Source organism: Saccopteryx leptura, chromosome 1 (genome assembly GCF_036850995.1).
Source record: "Saccopteryx leptura isolate mSacLep1 chromosome 1, mSacLep1_pri_phased_curated, whole genome shotgun sequence".
In the NCBI taxonomy this organism is placed as follows: domain Eukaryota; kingdom Metazoa; phylum Chordata; class Mammalia; order Chiroptera; family Emballonuridae; genus Saccopteryx; species Saccopteryx leptura.
In genome coordinates, this window is record NC_089503.1 from 144051274 (window position 1) to 144074610 (window position 23337).

General features: G+C 41.9%; 1 protein-coding gene across 5 annotated transcripts in view; it reads left to right on the forward strand.

Annotated features, from left to right (window-relative positions):
• MARVELD2 (MARVEL domain containing 2) overlaps nucleotides 1–23337 on the forward strand; it is a 35397-nt gene that overhangs the window by 621 nt on the left and 11439 nt on the right. For 3 of the 5 annotated variants that reach the window (XM_066376718.1, XM_066376709.1, XM_066376736.1), the window contains exons 2-5: nucleotides 3948–5111; nucleotides 8550–8585; nucleotides 22766–22914; nucleotides 23159–23330. In XM_066376718.1, the coding sequence (XP_066232815.1) occupies nucleotides 3963–5111; nucleotides 8550–8585; nucleotides 22766–22914; nucleotides 23159–23330 (1506 nt within the window). In that variant the 5' untranslated portion in view covers nucleotides 3948–3962. Of the gene's footprint in view, nucleotides 1–2643; nucleotides 2665–3947; nucleotides 5112–8549; nucleotides 8586–22765; nucleotides 22915–23158; nucleotides 23331–23337 lie in introns of those variants that run through there. The other 2 variants (XM_066376728.1, XM_066376745.1) reach the window with 2 other exon arrangements.

Consider the following 23337-nt stretch of genomic DNA (forward strand, 5'->3'; position numbering starts at 1 on the left):
CAGGCTCCTGGAAACCCCAAAACATCTGAAATCTACCCTTTCTTGGACCCAGCAAAACTTAAAAGCTCATTAAAGTGGTGTTTGTGTAAAGGTGACCACGCTCGATTTCTCTGACACCTTGCAAGGGGGAACCCCATCTTCTCTCACCGCGATGGCTTTCCCAAGAGAATGGAGTCAGGATCCCGGGCTTGAAGGAAACAAAGACCCACTTAGCTACAGCGTCTGAATCTAAGTGTGTTCTCAGTGGTACCCTGTATCCAGAAGATGTGATACAGCTGACCTTCCCTTCTCACATCACATTTTGCTATTCCACAATTCTTCTGATTTATATTTTTTGCTTTTTATCTAAACGCTGATAAGTTGGTCTAATTCAAATAAGCCACTTTTCACAACTGAAAATAACTCCATTACAGTGAAGCTCACTTTTTTCTACCAGTGAGTGAAATTAAGCAGTGGGGTATCCTTTAAATGCATACACAGTATAGATATTGAGGAATATTATGTAAAACTCGCTAAAGTTATTTGTTATGCTTTTGCTTCTACTCTTCTTAGGAAAATGTATTTCAAAACTATACTAGTAGTTTGCATTTCTAGAATTTAAACTTTTTTAGCTAAAGATAAAAAGGGCACAACAAATAACATCATGTATAGAGCTCTTCCTTTGCATTGGGCACCATGCTGGGTCTATCGCAGTTAATGCTTTAAAATTGGAATGCCCCTTTAGAAAACCCCGGAATTTAGACTTCTCCATTTCCACCCATTTCCTGGGTAATTCCATCTAGTCTGTGGCAGTTCATGCCCTTCTGTATATAGACTGCCTACTTAACATCTCCAACTAAATTTCAGACTCTGAGGCTGCTTCTCCCCAAGTCACTGGAGGGGTGGAGAAATGTTGCTGTTGAAATAAATGATTTGATGTTTGGGATTTGCTTCAATGTAATATTGGCAGAGGGAATAAGGTAGATGAAACAAGATTGGTCATAAATTGATTATCATTGAAGTTGGTTGATGGATGCATAAGAGTTTGTAATACTATTCTTTCCACTTTTATTATGTTTGAAATTTTCTATTAAAATAATTTAATTCCCTATATCTAGAATTTGACCTCTTCTTTCTCTTTCTATTGCTAACACTGGATTATTTCAGTGGCCTCTGAGCCAGTCTCCCTGTTTTTGCCCTTGTCTGCTGGAGTCTCAACACAGCAACTAGAGTGATCCTCTTAAAAAGTCACATGTGTCACTCCTCGAAATCCTCCAGTGGCTCTTCATCTCACTCACTCTGCCTCTGCCACGCTGGCCTCCATGCCTTAATACATAGTTCAGTATGCCAGGCAGTCTCTCAAGGCTTTTGTACTTGTTCCTTCTACCTGCAATACTTTCCCCTGAAATACTTGCCTGGCTTTCTCCTTTATCTTCTCCTTCATTTCTTTCTCATATTTTTAAGTGAGAGGAGGGGAAATAGACGGAATCCTGCATAGGCCCGACCAGGACCCACCCAGCAACCCCTGTCTCAGGCTGATGCTCGAATGAAAGGAGCTATCAGCACTTGGGCCACTGGCTGCGAGAGATGAAGAGAGAGAAGAACGAGAGGGAGAGAAAGAGAAACAAATGTCACTTCTCATGTGTGCCCTGACCAGGGATTGAACCTGGGATTTCTGCATGCGTGGCCGTTGTTCAATCCACTGAACCAACCTTTCCAGACCCTCTTATTTCTATACTCAGATTTCACGTTCTTTATGAAGACTTCCCTCGTCATTCTATTTAAAATGGTAACCTCTGCTGGCAATGCTCTCCTTATTCTCTTTCTTAACTTTGTTTCTTAGCATTCGATCTATTTCGCTTCCTTATCTATTATCTGTCACCACCACCACCACTCCCTGACCCCTCGTGGAATATAAACTCCATGAAGGCAGAGATTTCAGTTGGCTTCAGTCACTAATGGCGCTTTTAGCATGACACACAGCACTGATACACCTGGTACATGGCAGGTGTTTAGTAAATATTTGTTGAATGATCAGTCTCCATTTTACACAGTAAAAACAAGCCTTAGGAATTCATAAATTGTTCAGTATCATAAAGTGGGGATTATCCTTTAAATCAGGGGTCGGGAACCTGTGGCTCGCGAGCCAGATGTGACTCTTGATGGCTGCATCTGGCTCGCAGACAAATCTTTAATAAAAAAAAAATAACGTTAAAAATATAAAACATTCTCATGTATTACAATCCATTGATTTCCTACCGCTCATGTTCATGGTTGTGGGTGGCTGGAGCCAATCACAGCTGTCCTCTGGGACAACACCAAATTTTTATTGGATAATGCGTAATGTACATGCATTGTATGGCTCTCACGGAATTACATTTTAAAATATGTGTCATTCGTGGCTCTCTCAGCCAAAAAGTTTCCCGACCCCTGCTTTAAATGTTGATAGCACCTTCATAGTACCAAGTACAATGCCATGTGTCAAGTTAGTCTTCAAATACGTACACACTTATAAGCAATTTGAGGGAGAAATTCATGTGTTGTAAACCTGGTAGTTACAGTAGCACGTGTTTGCCTTCTTTTAGTATTTGTGTCCAGGTTACTGATTTCATGAAGGAAACCAAAAGATTTAGTAAAAATGCTTTTTCTATGCTTTATTTTTAGGTGGATTGAATACTCTCTAAGGTAACTTCTCAGTCTCCATGGCAACAGCAATCACCTTTAGATAGTTGCTCTGGAAGGCAGCTATGCTCACCACTATACCACCAACGCTTCACTTAGATAGTTGCTCTGGAAAGAGTGCTATGCATGGTCATTGCTGCTATATTTTGTACTTTTAAGAAATCTTTACCTTTGGTGATTTTGTTTCTTTGAGAAATTAATTTTTTAAATCTCCTATCAAGTGTTAATTGTTGTATCAGAATAGTGAGAAACAGACGTTTTGCCACACACACAATAAGTAGCCAAATTAAGAAATGAAGGAGTCTTTAATGCCAGCGTGTGACGCATGGAGACCTCAGTCGTCAAATTAATGTAGGCAGCGAACACAGTTTGGGGCTGGCTTTTAAAAGCAAAATTACATACTGATTGAGGAATGGGGAGGAGAGGAAGCATAGCAGTAGGACAAAGCAGTAAAACAAGCTTTCTTACAATGTTTATCTATAGGGTAAATTCAGGGAGAAACATTCTGAGAACACCTGCAACCTTGCAAAGCTAGCCCAAGGCCACAGTCTGGGAGACCAGCCTCAAGGCCAGGAATAGGGAATCTTTTTAGAAGAGTAAATCCTGCCAAAAGTCTGTTTCAGAGAAAGTAAGTTCTGCTAAGAGTTATTCATGCTAAAGGGTCTTTCTTTTCTATATTTCATTTCTTTGAGAAATTAATTTTTTAAATCTCCTATCAAGTGTTAATCTTTTAGAGGGGGAGAAGCAATGCCCTAAACTGACTTTCCTGAGTAGGAAGGAATTAGGCTCTTCACTCCCTGTGTTTAACAGACTCCTCCTGGGCTAGTCATTCCAAAGCAGATGTGAGTTAATGAAAATGAAGAGTATTTGCTGACCTATTAAATTTTGGTATGCTCAAGCTCTTAAATATTTTGATTTAGCTGTTTGAGGAAAGGACTCTATGTGGAAGGTTGTAGCATCCTGTCTTGTTAAAATTTAGTCTTATGTTTGTTTTTTACATTTTGTTTACAGAGTTAAAACAAGTTAGATTTATAAATGGTTTAGGTCAGAGCTAAGGTTTAAAATTTTGATTATACTTAAAATTATATAGAATGATGACTGTATGCCTAGCTAACATAATTGTTACATATGTTTAAAATATACATATTTATGTTATTTTATATATCATGATAGACATGGTCATACTGGTTTCCTCAACATGATCATTTGCTAATAAGTAAATAAAATCAGCATCATTGAAATAATAAGAAACTAAGTATAAACAGTAACTTTAATCTTGACCACAGGTGTAGAAATCACAAATGTCGTCAAATAATGGAAGATCGAGGAATCGAGACAGGCACTACGATGAGGTCCCGAGGGACTTGGCTTATGAAGATGGCACCATAAGAACCCTGCAGACTCTTCATGACAGTGAGCTGGCTGTGAGCGCTGATCCTTTGCCACCACCTCCTCTCCCATTACAGCCACCGTTCGGCCCTGACTTCTACTCAGGTGACACAGAGGAACCGGCCATAGCACCAGATCTCAAACCCGTAAGGCGCTTTGTCCCAGAGTCCTGGAAAAACTTCTTCAGGGGGAAGAGAAAGCACCCAGAATGGGATAAGCCGGTGTCAGACATCAGATACATCTCCGATGGAGTCGAGTGTTCACCTCCAGCCTCTCCAGTAAGATCAAACCACCGTTCACCCCCTGAGTCCTGCAAAGATCCTTACGGAGGGTCAGAAGGAACCTATAATTCCCAGAAAGAGGCTGAAGCCATGCTTCCCCAGGATCCCTATGGCTCTCTAGGCCGACACACACAAACAGCTCGAACATACAGTGAGAAGGTGGAAGCATATAACCTGAGGTATTCCTACATGAAATCGTGGCCTGGCCTGCTGAGAATTCTGGGTGTGGTGGAGCTGCTTCTAGGGGCTGGCGTCTTCGCTTGTGTCACAGCTTACATTCACAAGGACAGTGAGTGGTATAACATGTTTGGATATTCCCCGCCTACTGCCATGGGAGGCATTGGTGGCCTGGGCAGTATATATGGGGGCTATTACTACAGTGGCCCCAAAACTCCTTTTGTACTTGTGGTTGCTGGATTAGCTTGGATCACCACCATTATTATTCTAGTTCTTGGCATGTCCATGTATTATCAGACCATTCTTTTGGACTCTAACTGGTGGCCTCTAACTGAATTTGGAATTAATGTTGCCTTGTTTGTTTTGTATATGGCTGCAGCCATAGTCTATGTGAATGATATCAACCGAGGAGGACTCTGCTACTATCCATTATTTAATACGCCAGTGAATGCTGTGTTCTGCCGGGTAGAAGGAGGACAGATAGCAGCGATGGTCTTCCTGTTTGTCACCATGATCGTTTATCTCATTAGTGCTTTGGTTTGCCTAAAGCTATGGAGACATGAGGCTGCCCGGAGACATAGGGAATACATGGAACAACAGGAGGTAAGGAATTTCACAATGTTTCATTTGTTTTTTAATTTTTTTTTCAGTTATTTACTCCCTTGTTAAATATGTATAATTCTCAAAGCAAAGATTTTATAGAAGGCTTTGTTTTTTCTTTTTTCAAATAATCTGAAGTTCGAAAGTTCTATTTCAGTATCTGACATGTTTTTACTGGGATAGCCCACTCTGGTGTGTCACTGCTGGGTGGCATTGCAAGTAGACACCACCTGTGTAATATAATACCGAGTTGTTGGCTGCATTGTTACATCTTTCTGATGCTTAAGAGGAAAACGTAGTTACTGAATTTCTGCAAAGAAGAAGAATAATATATTCAGTAAGTAAAATGTCTCATCATTAAAGTAAGCTTGAGAACAATCTTGATTCTTTAGTATGGCAAGACAATTAAAAAACCCATAATTTTTCAGTTGGAAGAGGAAAGTGCTCATTTAAATCTATTATAATGAGTCCCACTTTCTTCCAGTAAGTGAATTAAAGTCAAGTAAGAATGGGGTGCCTGACCAGGCAGTGGTGCAGTGGATAGAATGTCAGCCTGGAACTCAGAGGACCCAGATTTGAAACCCCAAACCCCGGGCTCACTGCCTGAGCGCGGGGTCTGCAGGGTCTCAGACCTGAGCAAGGGGTCAGTGTTTCGGCCGGAGACACTCCCCCACAAGGCACAGATGAGAAAGGAATTAATGAAGGCACCACAATGAAGAATTGATGCTTCTCATTTCTCTCCCTTCCTGTCCCTCTGTCCCTATCTGTCCCTCTCTCTGTCTCTCTCGCTAAAAAAAAAAAAAAGAATGTGATGAACCGCATATGAGGTGGAGTTGTAAAAATTCATACTCTATGAAAACTTACCAAGGCAATTTGTTTCTTCCTTATTTTAAGGAGATGAATATTCCAAAATTAGAATGGGAGTCATGTATATACTTGATTGCATCTCTAGGGTTTAACTAATTAAATATACAAAAAAAAGAAGAAAGAGGAGAATTAATAATAATAATAATAATACCTAGAAGATAAGACTGTATGAAAGCCTTATTTAAATTAATTTTATTTGGCCCTGGCTGGATCACTGGGTTGGTTAGAGCTTCATCCTGAAGTATAGAGGTTGCCAATTTGATCCCTGGTGAGGGCACTTACAGGAATAGTTCATTGTTCCTGTTTCTCTCTCCCTCTCTTCCTCTCTCCCTAAAATCAATATATAAAAATTTTTTTAAATATTATTTGAACAGTAGCATACATGTTAAGAATATATTCTACTAGCTTCATTATATCCTGAAATAGTTAATGTTTTGCTTTCTTCTTCTAAGGAGTGTGTAGAATTTCCTATGACACTGAAAATGTCAATATTACTTTAACTTTTTCTTAATTTTAACTGTATTATGTAGCTTTCATTTTTCACTTTTCCAGAGATCGCCTGGATACTATGTAATTCTACATAGTGTACAGTTGTAATACAAATTAATAATACAATAATTAATAAATAATAATGCAAGAATAGACTTGTGCATACTCACAACTGTAAACCTACCATTGCCAATCCCTGTATATTGGGCAAAACTATAGACAAAAGTGAAATCCTGTCTTTATATACTGAATAACCTATTTATTTACTCACCTATATATTTTGTTTTTGCTCTTTTGCAAGTATCTTATGAATAACAACAAAAAACTTGACTAAGTTTATAACAAATACCTGTGTTATAGGAAGAATCTCAGTATGTTTCAATGTGATCCATGCTTTTTCATCACAAAATATATTAAACTTACTAGAATTCAACATAGATTTAAGTCTTCTAAAAAGTTTATCTTAGAATGTTAAGTATACTTCTTAAATTTACATTTGTGTATACAAAGTAAAGAACTTTTAAGTTACAATCAGTAGTGAAACACACATCCTCATATAGTTTTGTGTAAATTTAATAACAACAGAGTTCTAAATGTAATTTCAACATTAATATTATCTGTAATTATCTTTTATTTAAAAAATAAATTTTTTTTTTCAGGGAGAGGAGGGGAGACAGAGACAGACTCCCGCATGTGCCCTGACTGGGATCCACCCAGCAAGCCCACTTGGGGGCAATGCTCTGCCCATCTGGGGCATTGCTCCATTGCTCAGCAACCATGCTCTTCTTAGCACCTGAGGGGAAGGCCATAAGCCATCCTCAGCGCCTGAGGCCAACTTGCTCCATCAAGCCATGGCTGCAGGAGGGGAAGAGAGAGAGAGAAACAAGAGGAGGAGGGGCAGAGAAGCAGATGACATTTCTCCTGTGTGCCCTGACTGGCTGGGAATCAAGCCCACATCAGATATCCACATGTAGGGTCTATGCTCTACCACTGAGCCAACCAGCCAGGGCATATAATTATCAACATAATACCTTTATTCTTTTCCCTTAGTCAACAAAAACTTGTTCCTATCAGACTTTTCATAATGGCTCAGTAGACTTGAATCACCTCTGATGCTGGAGGCTGCCTCTTTGTTGTTATAACTTCCTAAAAATTAGAAGATATAGACTGACCCATGGTGACCCAGTGGATAAAGGATAAAGCGACCTGGAATGCTGAAGTTGCTGGTTCAAAACTCTTGGCTTGCCTGGTCAAGGCACATATGGCAGTTTATGCTTCCTGTTCCAACCCCCATTCTCTTTCTCTCTCTCTAAAAATGAATAAAATATAAAAATAAAACAGTAAAAAAAATTTTTTATAATATAACTGCTTCAAACTCTTTTATTGTACAAAGTAAGGGGAGCCAAGAATAAAGAAAATCTCTATGTAATTTAAAGCAATTTACCTAATAGTCTACCCTCTCCATATTGTAGGGTGACCACTTTTTTACAATGAAAAGGAGGACAAAAATAAATTGAAGAAAACAATATCATAAATAAAAGAAATATTTTATTCATTGCAATAAAACACTATAATATGATAAATGCATAATAAAAAACATTTGTAATATTTTATATTATAATTATGCTTACATGCCTATTAGTTTTTAATAATAATTGTAAGAAAAAAGTACTCATTTAGATACAAATATGTCACATCACATGCAATGGATCAACTCTAATCAATTGAATCGGACATTTACAGATTAGTCTTCCAATATCAAAAAGGAGGACATGTAGGAGGACACTTTTCAAGGAAGGATGGAATTTACAAAAGAAGGACTGTCCTCCCTAAAAGGGGACAGTTAGTCACCTTACATATTGCCAATTCTCTTTGTTCCTGGTTGACAGGAATTCCAGTTAGCCTGTCTCCTCTGGTCCTCCACTGGCCCATCCAAACATGGCTGAAAGAGTAGGAGGAACATCTGAAAAGTAGAGAATCAACTTCTGTAAAATTGAGATTGGGCTGTAAATGCAAATGGATGAAAATATTTGCAAAGTTACTTCTCAGGCCTTTGAAAAATCATTTTAACTCTTTTTGTTCCAGATAATTGAGCCATCATTTCCATCAAAAAGGAAAATGGTAAGAAAGAAGTTCACATTTTATCTCTCGATTTGTTAAATACTTTTCTCTCTTGTCTATAAATCTGCAGGGTAGATCATCTGTCTGTGAAAGTATATCTATTACATTGAGTTCATAAGAGGACTTTCAGCTTTTTTTTTTTAATACAAAAAGGACCAAATTAAATAAGGCTATTAATAGCTTCTTTTAATGTTGTTAGATGTAAACTTATGCAAGTGAACTCTTGGTTCTCTTTATAGGTTTAAATTTTAATCTTTTTAAAATGAAGGTAATCTCCCAAACTTTTTGCAATCTCTTTAAAGTTCTTTCAGATGCCAAGTTTTGTTGTGTCAGGAGAGAAATTTCTTTTTAAATTTATTTTATTATTTTATTTTTTTGAAATGAAAAGCGGGGAAGGAGAGAGACAGACTCCCACATACGCCCAACCAGGATCCACCCGGCATGCCCAGCAGGGGGCGATGCTCTGCCCATTTGGGGTGTTGTTCCATTGCAACCGGAGCCATTCTAGCGCCTGGGCAGAGGCCATGGAGCTATCCTCAGCGCCCCGGCCAACTTTGCTCTGATGGAGCCTTGGCTGCAGGAGGGGAAGAGAGAGACAGAGAGGAAGGAGAGAAGGAAGGGTGGAGAAGCAGATGGGCGCTTCTCCTGTGTGCCCTGGCCAGGAATCGAACCAGGGACTTTCACATGCCAGGCTGATGCTCTACCACTGAGCCAACTGGCCAGGACCAGGAAAGAAATTTCTATATCACCATTTACTGTGTGGCAGTAAGCAAGTATTTACCTTCTAATGCCTTGGTTACTTTTCTTTGTCTGCAAAATAGGCATAATAATAGTTTCTACTCACAAGATTGCTGAGATGATTAAATGAGATGCTGTTAATATAATTATTTACATATATGTAATAATTTAATATATTTTAATTATAATTTTACCTCATTGAAAAGTTTTTTTTAAGATATTGGATATTATTTCTCAACAAAAAAAGAATCTAACTCTTTGGTTTGTTTTTTTCTTTGAAAAGGGAGCATATTCAGGCCCTGGCTGGTTGGCTCAGTGGTAGAGCATCGGCCTGGCGTGCAGGAGTCCCGGGTTTGATTCCCAGCCAGGGCACACAGGAGAAGCGCCCATCTGCTTCTCCACCCCACCCCTCTCCTTCCTCTCTGTCTCTCTCTTCCCCTCCCGCAGCCGAGGCTCCATTGGAGCAAAGTTGGCCCAGGCGCTGGGGATGGCTCTGTGGCCTCTGCCTCAGGCGCTAAAATGGCTCTGGTTGCAACAGAGCAACACCCCAGATGGGCAGAGCATCACCCCCTGGTGGGCGTGCCGGGTGGATCCCAGTCAGGTGCATGCGGGAGTCTGTCTGACTGCATCCCTATTTCCAACTTCAGAAAAATACAAACAAACAAAAAAAAAGAAAAAGAAAAGGGAGCATATTCACTTGGTTCAAAATTCAAAAGATGCTCTAATACAAAGTTTTGTCTCATTCCTACACCTTGATTTTCCAGTTCTCCTGATTGAAAGTAACCAATGTTATTAGTGTCTTGTGTTTCTTTTCAGAAATGTGTTGTTTATATATATTCACTCTCCTCCCCCTTTTACACAAATGGTAGCATACCACACACACTGTTATGTTCTTTATCTTTTCCACTTAATATATTTCTCTTTTTTGTTGTTGTTGTTGTTGTTTTTTACAGAGACAGAGAGAGAGTCAGAGAGAGGGATAGATAGGGACAGACAGACAGGAATGGAGAGAGATGAGAAGCATCAATCATCAGTTTTTCGTTGTGATACCTTAGTTGTTCATTGATTGCTTTCTCGTATGTGCCTTGACCGTGGGCCTTCAGCAGACCGAGTAACCCCTTGCTCAAGCCAGCGACCTTGGGTCCAAGCTGGTGAGCTTTGCTCAAACCAGATGAGCCCACGCTCGGGCTGGCGACCTTGGGGTCCTGACCCTGGGTCCTCCGCATCGTAGTCCGATGCTCTATCCACTGCATCAGGCTCCATTTAATATATTTCTAAGATGTTTCTTTATTAGTGCATAAAGAACTTCTGCGTTCTGTTTTTACAACTACATAGTAATGCATTATATGGATATATTATAGTTTATTTAACCATAAATGAACATTTAAGTTGTTTCTGATCTTTCACTGTTAAAAAAAATGCTACGGTGACTAGCCTTATACATGTAAGAATATCCTCATGCATACTTCTTTTCATGTATTTTGACTGTCAGATTGCCTGACAGAAATTTTACCAATTTCCACTACCAACAGAACAATAGGCTCCCTCACCCCCTGACCAACACAATATGTTAGAATATTTGTTGACTTCTATCCTTCTGAGAGGTGAAAAACAGTATCTTGTGTAGTTATAATTTGCATTTCAATCTTATCAGGTTGAGCATTTTTCTTTTCTTTTTTTTTTTTTTCTTTTTTCTGAAGCTGGAAACAGGGAGAGACAGTCAGACAGACTCCCGCATGCGCCCGACCGGGATCCACCCGGCACGCCCACCATGGGGCGACGCTCTGCCCACCAGGGGGCGATGCTCTGCCCATCCTGGGCGTCGCCATGTTGCGACCAGAGCCACTCCAGCGCCTGAGGCAGAGGCCACAGAGCCATCCCCAGCGCCCGGGCCATCCTTGCTCCAATGGAGCCCTGGCTGCGGGAGGGGAAGAGAGAGACAGAGAGGAAAGCGCGGCGGAGGGGTGGAGAAGCAAATGGGCGCTTCTCCTGTGTGCCCTGGCCGGAATCGAACCCGGGTCCTCCGCACGCCAGGCCAACGCTCTACCGCTGAGCCAACCGGCCAGGGCCAGGTTGAGCATTTTTCATATGTCATAGTTGCATTTCCTGCTCTGTTCACTGTCGTATCCAGCCCAGTTTTTTTATTGGATTGCTAATTTGTACAAGCCCTTTGTTAAGTGCATACATTTTTTTTTTTTTTTTTTTTTTTCATTTTTCTGAAGCTGGAAACAGGGAGAGACAGTCAGACAGACTCCCGCATGCGCCCGACCGGGATCCACCCGGCACGCCCACCATGGGGCAACACTCTGCCCACCAGGGGGCGATGCTCTGCCCATCCTGGGCGTTGCCATGTTGCGACCAGAGCCACTCTAGAGCCTGGAGCAGAGGCCATAGAGCCATCCTCAGCGCCCGGGCCATCTTTGCTCCAATGGAGCCTTGGCTGCGGGAGGGGAAGAGAGAGACAGAGAGGAAAGCGCAGCGGAGGGGTGGAGAAGCAAATGGGCGCTTCTCCTGTGTGCCCTGGCCGGGAATCAAACCCGGGTCCTCCGCACGCTAGGCCGACGCTCTACCGCTGAGCCAACCGGCCAGGGCAGTGCATACATTTTGAAAATGCCTTTTATCAGGTTCTTTTTAACTTTATTCTCTATAACACACAAATACTGTTTGAAAATACTCCCCTGATATGATGCACTGTGAAAAACACAGCATCATTTCTGTGGTATTCCTGCCAAAAATAGTTTGTTCATGTTAAAATAAGAGATTTATGAAGTGGGTGAGCAATCTACCCAAGGGATCGTGATTAATACATCAATATCATCATTAATTAGTTCATTAAACAAACATGCCAGTTAGGCTGTGGGCCAGTGATATAAATACCATTTTCCAGGGGCTTACAAATCCAGTGGAAAAGAAAAACACAGGCAAAAGATTAGTAGAGTGTTTGTGTGTGTGTGTATGTGTGTGTGTGTGTGTATGAAGAGGAGTCACAAGCACTGAGAACTATAAAATTAAGCTAAATTTGCTTAGAAATTTATACTTCTCTGACATCACCTGGGAAGTCATTTATGAATGATAATGTCTCAAATTCAGCACTGTTAATTGGCCATTAGAGATCTGTAACCAGCAATAGTTTTTTAAAGAGTCAGTTGTATTAAATTATTTTTGACATGTATGTAAAGTCATCTGAATTGCAGCTGACAAGGCTTAACAGCTTTCCTAGAATTATTTTGGATATTCATAAATCTTTAGAAATCAAGACATACTCTGACCCGTCCTGACTGACCAGCCATGGAACAAGTGAGACTGGTATTGAAGAGTTTCTAATAAGGCAGTGTCGACCTAGTATTATGAACCCATATACTTTAACCACTGTTTAGAGAGATATTGCTGTACCTTGTGTGTGTGTGGCTTTTTGTTTGTTTTATACTTTAACTTCCTGGTTCCCTTGAGTTTTAGTTAGTTTGGTATTCATTTATTCAACATTTATTGTTCTCAGGATATATACATTTCCATTAGACTTCTTCTGATTCAGTGGTACTAACGGTCAGAATAAACTAAATGAATGCTCACTTTTAAGCTGCCTAAAATATGCATATCAGATGTACCTGAGAGTAGTAATGGTGGTTGCCTTCAGGAGGGACCTGGCTGACTGGGAGCTGGGGGAACAGGGATAAAGGGAGACCTTTCATTATGTACCCTTTTGGACCTCCTAAATTACATATCATGTGTATATATTACCTACTCAAAATTTTTTTTAAGTTTTTAAAAAGTTAAATTAATGACTACTCATTTCAAATACTGAGATAAGCAATATAAGGCTGATGTTTAAATATTAATAACACTGGCCTTTTGTTTGCGATTTAAGTGCAACTTCCCTAGCTAACCCTATGGGCTGCCTTTCAGTGTTAGCCCAGAGACATAAGGGAGTCTGAACAACTGGGAGTCATCAGGAGGGTGGCTGTGGCAGAGCATGGCCAGCACTCTCACTCAGGATTGCCGTGGCGCGCTGCTTAGTGCTACTCCCTCACAGAAACTAACTAGGCAAGTTACAAATGCTGCCCTGACCAGGAATGAATTACAGCCCTATAAGAGTCCTAAAATAGTGTTTGCTACTTGGAAGATGTCAGGTTTAAAGGGACTTTGGTTTAGAACAGGGATTGTCAACCTTTTTATACCTACCGCCCACTTTTGTATGTCTGTTAGTAGTAAAATTTTCTTTCTTTTCTTTTTTTTTTTTTTTTTTTTTACAGAGACAGAGTCAGAGATAGGGACAGACAGATAGGAACAGAGAGAGACGAGAAGCATCAATCATCAGTTTTTCATTGTGACACCTTAGTTGTTCATTGATTGCTTTCTCATATGTGCCTTGACCGTGAGCCTTCAGCAGACCAAGTAACCCCTTGCTCGAGCCAGCGACCTTGGGTCCAAGCTGGTGAGCTTTGCTCAAACCAGATAAGCCCGCACTCAAGCTGGCGACCTTGGGGTCTTGAACCTGGGTCCTCGGCATCCCAGTCCAACACTCTATCCACTGCGCCACCGCCTGGTCAGGCAGTAGTAAAATTTTCAAACCGCCCACTGGTTCCACAGTAATGGTGATTTATAAAGTAGGGAAGTAACTTTACTTTATAAAATTTATAAAGCAGAGTTACAGCAAGTTAAAGCATATAATAATAATTACTTACCAAGTACTTTATGTCGGATTTTCGCTAAGTTTGGTAGAATAAATCTTTATAAAACAACTTACTATAGTTAAATCTATCTTTTTATTTATACTTTGGTTGCTCTGCTACCACCCACCATGAAAGCTAGAACGCCCACTAGTGGGTAGTAGGGACCAGGTTGACTTCCACTGGTTTAGAAGAAGGATCAGGATTACAAAGACTGTTTATAATGGAAAGGGGGCCTAAAAAAAATTCACTTCCTAAAAGCTGACCTCTTGTTAATAGGTGATGTCAAAATCTGATATCAGAGTAGCAAGTCAGAGTGCTAACATTAGGAAATATGTTTTGGAACATCCTTGGGGGCAGAAGAGAAGGCTGTTTGCTTTGTGGGGTTAAAGGTGGTGTGCACACTGCAGATATTGACTGCTTAGCACCAGACTGGACAGGTCTGTCTTGCTGAGCTGCAGTGTGGTGATGTTGTGGCAAAGTTAATCACTCTTGGCCAGGGTAGAATCTATGGGCTTCCTGGTCAGTCCCTTGGAGGCAGTGGGATTTCAGTGAGATTAAGTGCAGAGTAGAATAAAAGATTTGTCCAAATTGAAGGAAGGTGCCCCAAAGAATAAAGTGGTCAGCGTCATTGCTGAGAATGTGGCTGAAGCAGGTTTCACACATGGGACAGGGTTAGAAAGGTCTGTAGGGAGCTCACGGTAGCTCTTTCAGGCCACCCTAGAAGGTTGGTGCCCCGCATGTCCAGGGTGTGTTGTAGGGTTCCAGATCCTGATAGGTCCTGGAATAGTCAGGAAGCACCTTAGCTGAGGTGGAATCCTCATTCCCGAGACTCCTTTTAAAATCCTATCACACCAGTACATCCTTTTGAAGGCTTTTCCCCCTGGGAGATGGATCATTGTGAATCAATGTATTTAGGTGTATTTTACAGGCAGACCTCTGTGAGAGGGAATCTCAGGACTTCACCGAGAAGTCCCTGTTGGATTTACCAATGAGAAACCTTACAGAATAGGTTGGATCTCCAGCTTCTCATTGGTTACGAGCTTCACCTGCTTCTTCCTAGTCCTTAGCGGGGAGGAACTGGCAGACCACCTTAGAAGAGGCAGTGCAGTGTAATGAAGAGAAGATAAACTTCGGGATCTGGCCAATCTGAATTTGAGTACAAGATCAGCTACTTTCTAGTTCCGTGACCCTGGGGAAATTACTGTCTCTGAACTTGAGTTTTCTGTCACTGTTTGTAACTATCTACTAACTAGGCTATCTCTTTGATATTTTAACAAATATAATCTATAAAAAGGAAATAAGATCATTTTGAAAAGAAATAATATATAGACATAGAGTAAGATCAAATAGAGACAAACACATTCTAATAAATCCCCAAGTGCTGAGCAGATTTTTTTAAAAAGATTTTAGCCTGACCTGTGGTGTCACAGTGGATAAAGCGTCGACCTGGAATGCTGAGGTTGCCGGTTCAAAACCCTGGGCCTGCCCAGTCAAGGCATATATGGGAGTAGAAGATTTTATTTATTGATTTTCTTTTTTGAGGAGAAAGAGAGAAAGGGCGTGGGGACGAGCGAGAAGCATCAACTCTTAGTAGCTTCTTATATGTGCTTTGATTGGGCAAGCCCAGGGTTTCAAACCAGCAACCTCAGTGCTCCAGGTCGATGCTTTATCCACTGCACCACCGTAGGTCAGGATGAGCAGATTTCTTTCCCAAACTAGAAAAGCCAAAATCTAAATCTAATCCGGGCATCGAAAGTAACGGTGTGGGTTGGGGCCAGGGGCCTATGCCTCACTGCATTGTACACTCCAAGGGAGAGAGGATTGGAAATTGGGAAAATGGACACTGAAACACATAGGTAGCTCTTCCTGTTTCTAACTGAACAGGATATTCTTTCAGCCTTTTTCATTAGAAAGACTTAGTATTTATATCCAAAACATTACTTACCCCATTGCTTATCTACTTTCTCTTGCCCCACAGTAAAGTTTTTCTTATGTTTCCTGACAAAGCTAATTTTTACTAGAAGCAAAGAAAGGTCACATCAGGGGCTTGTGTTTATAATCAGGAACTTAACAAGCGTCAGAGTGGTCTGGTCCAGCGCTGGAGCTTTGATTCTTTGTCTCACGTGTAGTTTCAGTTTTTCCTCGGTAGTGTTTTCTGAACTGATGATCAGTGAGGTTCACCCTAAGAGTCAAAGAAAACGTTAAGAGCGTAAAAACAAACGAAAAAATTAAAGCAGATGCAATAGTCTTTGTAGAAATGTTCTGACTTCTTAAAACTCCCTCTTTATATTAAAAGATAAATCTTGGAAATAGGGATGGACAAGTGAGGGAACTGAATAGTTCCTGCTTGAGAAAACTTTACCTAGAAAGAAAGCCAGACCTCCTCTGGACTCATAGGGACGCTCCTGCCTGATGTCAGAACCTGGGCAGAACTCACAACTCTGACAAGGAAGCTGAGCTTGCTGCCTGGAGCTGCTGCCGGGATTTGTAGGGTCAACTGTGCGGTGTTGGTAGCCGCTTCCTCAGCCAGCCGCGTGAGAATCGGGCTGTTAAACAGAAGCTGGAAAAGGAATGCCATGAAATAGAAAGCTATTAAGCCAAAACGGTTTCCCCCGCTGTTTAATATCATGATTTATTTTTAAGATTAAACATGTGCGCGCTCATTAGGATGCAGAAATGACATCCTTGCTGGCAGAGAATAGGCAGTACTTCCCTCTGGGTGTTGTGCTCCCCACTCTTGCTGTTTCGGGCAGGTGGTCGGGTGTGCTCTGCTCAGAGGTGATCTGGTTCCCTTCACCCAGCACCACCTGAAGCTTCTCCTTTTCATCCCCCTCCCCTAGGGCTGGTTAGCAGCCTCCGAGTATGAGCCTGTAATCTGGGCTGCACTGTTTGGTGAGTTAAGAGCTAGTGGTTTTTAGAATGAGCTAATGTTAGACGAAACCTCAAAGGCAGCCTCAGAGTTAGAAAATCAGGAAACAAAGGATTTTAAAAGCTGCCTGGCAAGGTTTTAAAATCTCATTTTATATTTGTTTTCAATGAAGTAAGGGCTCTCCCAAGCTATCCTTAGTTTAGTTTTAATTTAATTTACCGAGCAAGAGCCAGGGACCCACAGGGGCAGTGGAGGGGAGCTGCTGACCACCCTAAGCAGGACTCCCATGCCCAAGCTCAAGCTCGTATCCTCCAGCAATATGGCATTGCCTGCCTTGCCCAGCTCAAACTCATTTCTATCATGCTTCAGGGAAATTTAGGATTGAACACCGTACAGTTAAGTACACCAGTTTTCTCATGTTACTCATGTAAAGTATCAGTGAGCCAAAAAGTTTGGGTTCTTTTGTTTTTTGTGTGTGTGGTTTTTGGGGTTTTTTGTATTTTCTGAAGTGAGAAGTGGGGAGGCAGAGAGACACTCCCTCATGCGCCCAACTGAGATCCACCTGGCATGCCCACCAGGGGGCGATGCTCTGCCCATCTGGTGCGTTGCTCTAGTTGCAACCGGAGCCATTCAAGCGCCTGAGGCGGAGGCCATGGAGCCATCCTCTGTGCCCAGGCCAACTTTGCTCTAATGGAGCTTTGGCTGTGGGAGGGGGAGAGGGAGAGAGGGAAGAGTGGAGAAGCAGATGGCTGCTTCTCCTGTGTGCCCTGGCCGGGAATCAAACCTGGAATTCCACACGCCAGGCCAACACTCTACCAAGAGCCAACCAGCCAGGGCCAAGTTTGGGGTTTTAATTGCACTTTTCCACCTCATAGCTGTTGAGTACTTGGAGAATGTACTAAACCTCTCTGAACGTGGCTTCATTATTTGTGAAGTGGAACCTCTATCCTGGCACTCACCAGCCCTACCAACTCAACTGAAGTTCCGGCACTGCTTAGTGGGTCTTGAGCACTCTTCTCAGCCCCAAAGCTACACATCCATCTTTGCCTGCCTGTTCTAGGCAGGGTTCACTGGGCCTTCAACTCCTACTGTCCTTCTTTTGGCTATTTCAGCTCATTTTTTTTTTTCTGTGACAGAGACAGAGAGAAACAGAGGGACAGATAGGGACAGATGGACAGGAAAGGAGAGAGATGAGCAGCATCAATTCTTCGTTGCAGCTCTTTAGTTGTTCATTGATTGCTTTCTCATATGTGCCTTGACCAGGGGGCTCCAGCAGAGCAAGTGACCCCTTGCTTAAGCCAGTGACCTTGGGCTCAAGCCAGCAACCTTTGGGCTCAAGCCAGTGACCATGGGGTCATATTTATGATCCCATGCTCAAGCTAGCAACCCTGCGCTCAAGTTGGTGAGCCCGCACTCAAACTGGATGAGCTCGCACTCAAGCTGGATGAGCCTGTGCTCAAGTCAGTGTCCTCGGAGTTTCAAACCTAGGTCCTCTGTATCCCAATCCAACGCACTAGCCACTGTGCCATCGCCTGGTTAGGTTGGCTATTTTAGCTCTTAAGACCTTCCCCTATACTTCCTCTCTGGGCCATTTCATCTAGTGTTCTTTTCCTCTCTTTTGAATGTACCATTTTTTATTTTATTTTATTATTATTATTTTTTTGCTAAAAAAGCCTCTAGGAGGGTCCTGGCTGGTTGGCTCAGTCATAGAGTGTTGGCCCAGCATGTGGATGTCCCTGGTTCAATTCCCAGTCAGGGCACACAGGAGAAGCACCCATCTGCCTCTCTACCACTTTCTTCTCACTTCTCTTTCTATATCTACCTCTCTCTTCTCCTCCCCTCCTGCAGCCATGGCTCAATTGGAGTGAGTTGACCCTGGGCACTGAGGATGGCTCCATGGCCTCCTCCTCAGGTGCTAAGAAATGGCTCCGGTTGCAGTGGAGCAAGGACCCTAGAGAGCAAAGCATCACCCCCTAGAGGACTTGCCGGGTGGATCCAAGTCAGGGCGCACGCAGGAGTCTGTCTCTGCCTCCCCTCCTCACACTAAAATAATCACTGGGGAACAAAATTTTTGTTGCATCCACAAAAACACTTGTTCTTACCTAATTCGAGTGTGCTGATCTCAAATCTGACATTAGTTTTTCTCTGTAAGCTACAGTTTTTTTGCAATTCAAGATTTTAGCTTTTCGGCCTGACCTGTGGTGGCACAGTGGATAAAGCGTCGACCTGGAAATGCAGAGGTCGCCGGTTCGAAACCCTGGGCTTGCCTGGTCAAGGCACATATGGGAGTTGATGCTTCCAGCTCCTCCCCTCTTCTCTCTCTCTGTCTCTCTCTATCCCTCTCTCTCTCCTCCTTAAAAAAATGAATAAATAAATAAAAAAAGATTTTAGCTTTTCACCTTATTGTAAAATTTTCAACATTTAGTTTAACATAATGAAGTAGAATGTCTTCTTGAGCATCATCTTTGTGAAAATATAATTTATGTAATGCCGTAAATACACTAATATACTAAAAGATATGATTGCATCAGAATTTGTCTACAATTTTGAAATAAAACATATTAAAACACTTATTTTAATCATAAAATTTGCGCAAAACTTATTTAAATTCTATTCAGGCAAAAATTTGCATTTGTAGCTCTTGCATTTGTGTACTTGTGAGAACAATCTTGTTTGATGCTATGCTTCAGCAGTAATCTGCTCATCACTAACAGCTCCAAGATTTTTGGGAAACTTATCAAGGTGACTGTTCAGGAAGTGAATCTTAATGCTCATGTTACATTCAATGTCACGGAAAGCCAACAGCATCCTTTGAACTAGAAGTTATAGTTTTCTGCTTTTTTGTATCCAAGGAAGTTCTTTGTAACTGCCACAAAAGACTGCCATGCTGCTTTCTCCTCCTTATTCATCTTCCTGGCAAATTCTTCATCACATATGAGGGTTCAAATTTGAGGTCCATCGAATACACCTGCTTTTATCTTCTCGAGAGACAAGGCAGGAAAAGCAGAAATAATATGTTGAAAGCACTCACTTTCTCTATTCAAAGCCTGAACAAACTGCTTCATTAAGCCAAGTTTGATGTGAAGTGGGGGGAAAATGATCCTGTTTTAATTAACTACAAGTTCATTCACAATATTTTGCATCCCTACTTCCAGAGCTTCATGTTTCGGTCACTCCTTCTGTGTCCAATGTTTCTCCCGAGCTCGGCTGTCCCACAAACACAGAAAGCAAGGATACTTCGTGAAACCTCTGTGTTGTCCTAGCACGAAATTTACCATTTTAAGATCCACACAAATGATCCAGTTATACTCCTCATACTTTAGAGAGTCAAGGACAATTTTTAAGTCATTCAATTTGGGTTGGCTAAACTGCTGAGAGGTTAATGACTGCTTGGCATCAGAAGAAGACCCTTCAGATTCTACAACCATTTCCTCATGCATCTTATCAAAATACACTTGATCACCATGTTCACTTTCTTCGTTCTTAGAAGAAATAAAACCATTGAAAACTGGAACTGGGAGTGTCTCAGAGTGTGGGATAGGTGGTATTGCTGAAGGAATATTAGAATATGCGATCATATGCCATTTTTTCTTGCCGATGCACTTTGTATGGATCAGACAGAAATAGCAGTCACTGCTGTAGTCCTTAGGTTCATGCCAAACCATGGGAATACCAAAAGGCATTCCTTTGCATTTTCCTTTTGTCCAGTCACAAAGCATTTCCTCACAATTATGACACACAATATGAGGGGCCCAATTCTTGTCTTGATTGCCAAGGGGAACTTGAAAATAGGCCCTGGCCGGTTGGCTCAGTGGTAGAGCGTTGGCCTGGCGTGCAGGAGTCCCGGGTTCGATTCCCAGCCAGGGCACACAGGAGAAGCGCCCATCTGCTTCTCCACCCCTCTCCCTCTCCTTCCTCTCTGTTTCTCTCTTCCCCTCCTGCAGCCAAGGCTCCATTGGAGCAAGGTTGGCCCGGGCGCTGAGGATGGCTCTGTGGCCTCTGCCTCAGGCGCTAGAATGGCTCTGGTTGCAACAGAGCGATGCCCCAGATGGGCAGAGCATCGCCCCCTGGTGGGTGTGCTGGGTGGATCCCAGTCGGGCGCATGCGGGATTCTGTCTGACTGCCTCCCCGTTTCCAACTTCAGGAAAAAAAAAAAAAAAGAAAATAGGCAATATATGTACGTGTCACAAATGAGGAAATATTGTGTCTTTGACATTGAAGTGTGTAACAGCTACATATATAACAGAAGGTGTCAGGACTATTCTTACATTTATGCCTACTTGAAGAAGCCATGATTCAGTCTTAAAATAAGAGGGTGTTTTTATCAGATAATAATTTTTTACATTTAAAAACAACTACAATTATGTAAAATTGATATTTGTAAAACATTAATTGCCTTGTGGTTATGCTCAATCCAAGAGTCATTGCCCTTTAACTCCAATTTAAAAACCAATACATGCCATTAACTGTAACAAAAAGAAATTGAAATGGCATAAAAACTAGTGCATGCACCAAAAAATGGATTTCAGATTTGGAATCAGCGATGCAGAATATATAGAAACTGTTTTAAAACCTCATGCAACAGAAAATGAAAAAAAAAAATTGTTTCCCAGTGAATTTTTAAAAAATCCTCTAGAAGCTATCTAGTCTAGAAACGAGATGATTTAATCTACCACCTTTGGGATCCTTGTAGCGCTCGTCAGGGAATCACTGGTTAGGGACACGTGGGCAAGTTAGAGACATCTACCACCTCTCCTCTGGAGTCTTTGCTTTCCTTTCAGATAAAAAAAACATGCGGGCCTGACCTGTGGTGGCGCAGTGGATAAAGCGTCGACCTGGAAATGCTGAGGTTGCCGGTTCGAAACCCTGGGCTTGCCTGGTCAAGGCACATATGGGAGTTGATGCTTCCAGCTCCTCCCCCTGTCTCTCTCTCTCTTCTCTCTCTCTCCCTCTCTCTCTCCTCTCTAAAATGAATAAATAAAAAAATAAAAATAAAAAATAAATAAAATGAAAAAATTATTTGGAAAAAAACAAAACAAAACATGCGGCCTTGGCTGGTTGGCTCAGTGGTAGAGCATCAGCCAGGCATGTGGTGGTCCCAGGTTTAATTCCCAGTCATGGCACACAGAAGTGACCATCTGCTCTACCCTCCCCCATCTCCTTCCTCTCTGTCTCTCTCTTCCCCTCCCGCAGCCAAGGCTCCAATTAGAGCAAAGTTGGCCCGGGCACTGAGAATGGCTCCATGGCCTCTGCCTCAGGCGCTAGAGTGGCTGCAGTTGCAACGGATAAACCACCCCAGATGGGCAGAGCATTGCCCCCTAGTGGGCTTGCTGAGTGGATCCTGGTTGGCACATGTGGAGTCTGTCTCTCTGCCTCCCCACTTCTCACTTAAGAAAAATACAAAAAACAAAGACAATGCAACTTGTATTGCACTCTGACCCACTCATTGGCTTCTTGTAATTAGCTCATCTCAGGTTCTGGTGTCATTTTTTATTATTCTTCTTAAGTAGACTTGTTCTACTTTTGTTGCCTGAATTTCTTATTCTGAACCATATTTTATATATTTTTTACAATTAGTTGGGGTATAAATCCTAAATGAATAAAGTACATAACCCTCACATCTACCATTTCATCCTCCCCCTTTGATGTGTACGTGATTGGGGTTGGAGGATTCTCCACCCGTCACGTGCTCTCCCCTATCTCAGTGCAAGTCCCTTTAGCTCTTACAGAAACGGTCAGAACAACATTGTGACTATAAAACATGTAATTCTGAAGTGACACATCAATTACTGTCTCTACTTTTCATCTTCTTGCCCCTTCATTTTCATTTAAGAATAAATTCCAATTTTTTTCCCCTTCTGCCGCTTTTTATAAACAAAGCCTTTTTTTCTCCCAAACTGTAGTGTGAAATGGCCATCGGTGGTGACAGACAGAGAGACCAAGAAGTTAATTTCAAAGAATTGAGAGCCACAAAAATGAAATCTGAAATGCTGAGTAGACACATCCCCCCGGGCCACATTCCTAAACCTATTGTGCTGCCTGACTACGTGGCGTGAGTATCGACCTCATTCTTCATAGTAGAAACTGAGAGATTGCGTTTGAGCTTTTCATTTTCCTGTTTGTCTCCAAGTAATCCTCTCTGCTTAACCTCATTTCTCTTTGAACTGTTTGTTACCTGTGAGGTAGCATATTGAATTGAGGGTACAGTATGCACAGTGAGGAGTAAGCTAAGCTGATTTCTCATTCAGCTGGTTCCAGTGAAAACGTTATAACTTCGGTTATTATTTTTGCCCTAGAAAATACCCTGTGATTCAGACGGAGGATGAACGAGAATGCTATAAAGCTGTGTTCCAAGACCAGTTTTCAGAGTACAAGGAGCTCTCTGCGGAAGTCCAGGCCGTCCTGAGGAAGTTTGAGGAGCTGGATGCGGTGATGCGCAGCCTGCCCCATCACCCGGGAAACCAGCAGGTTAGTG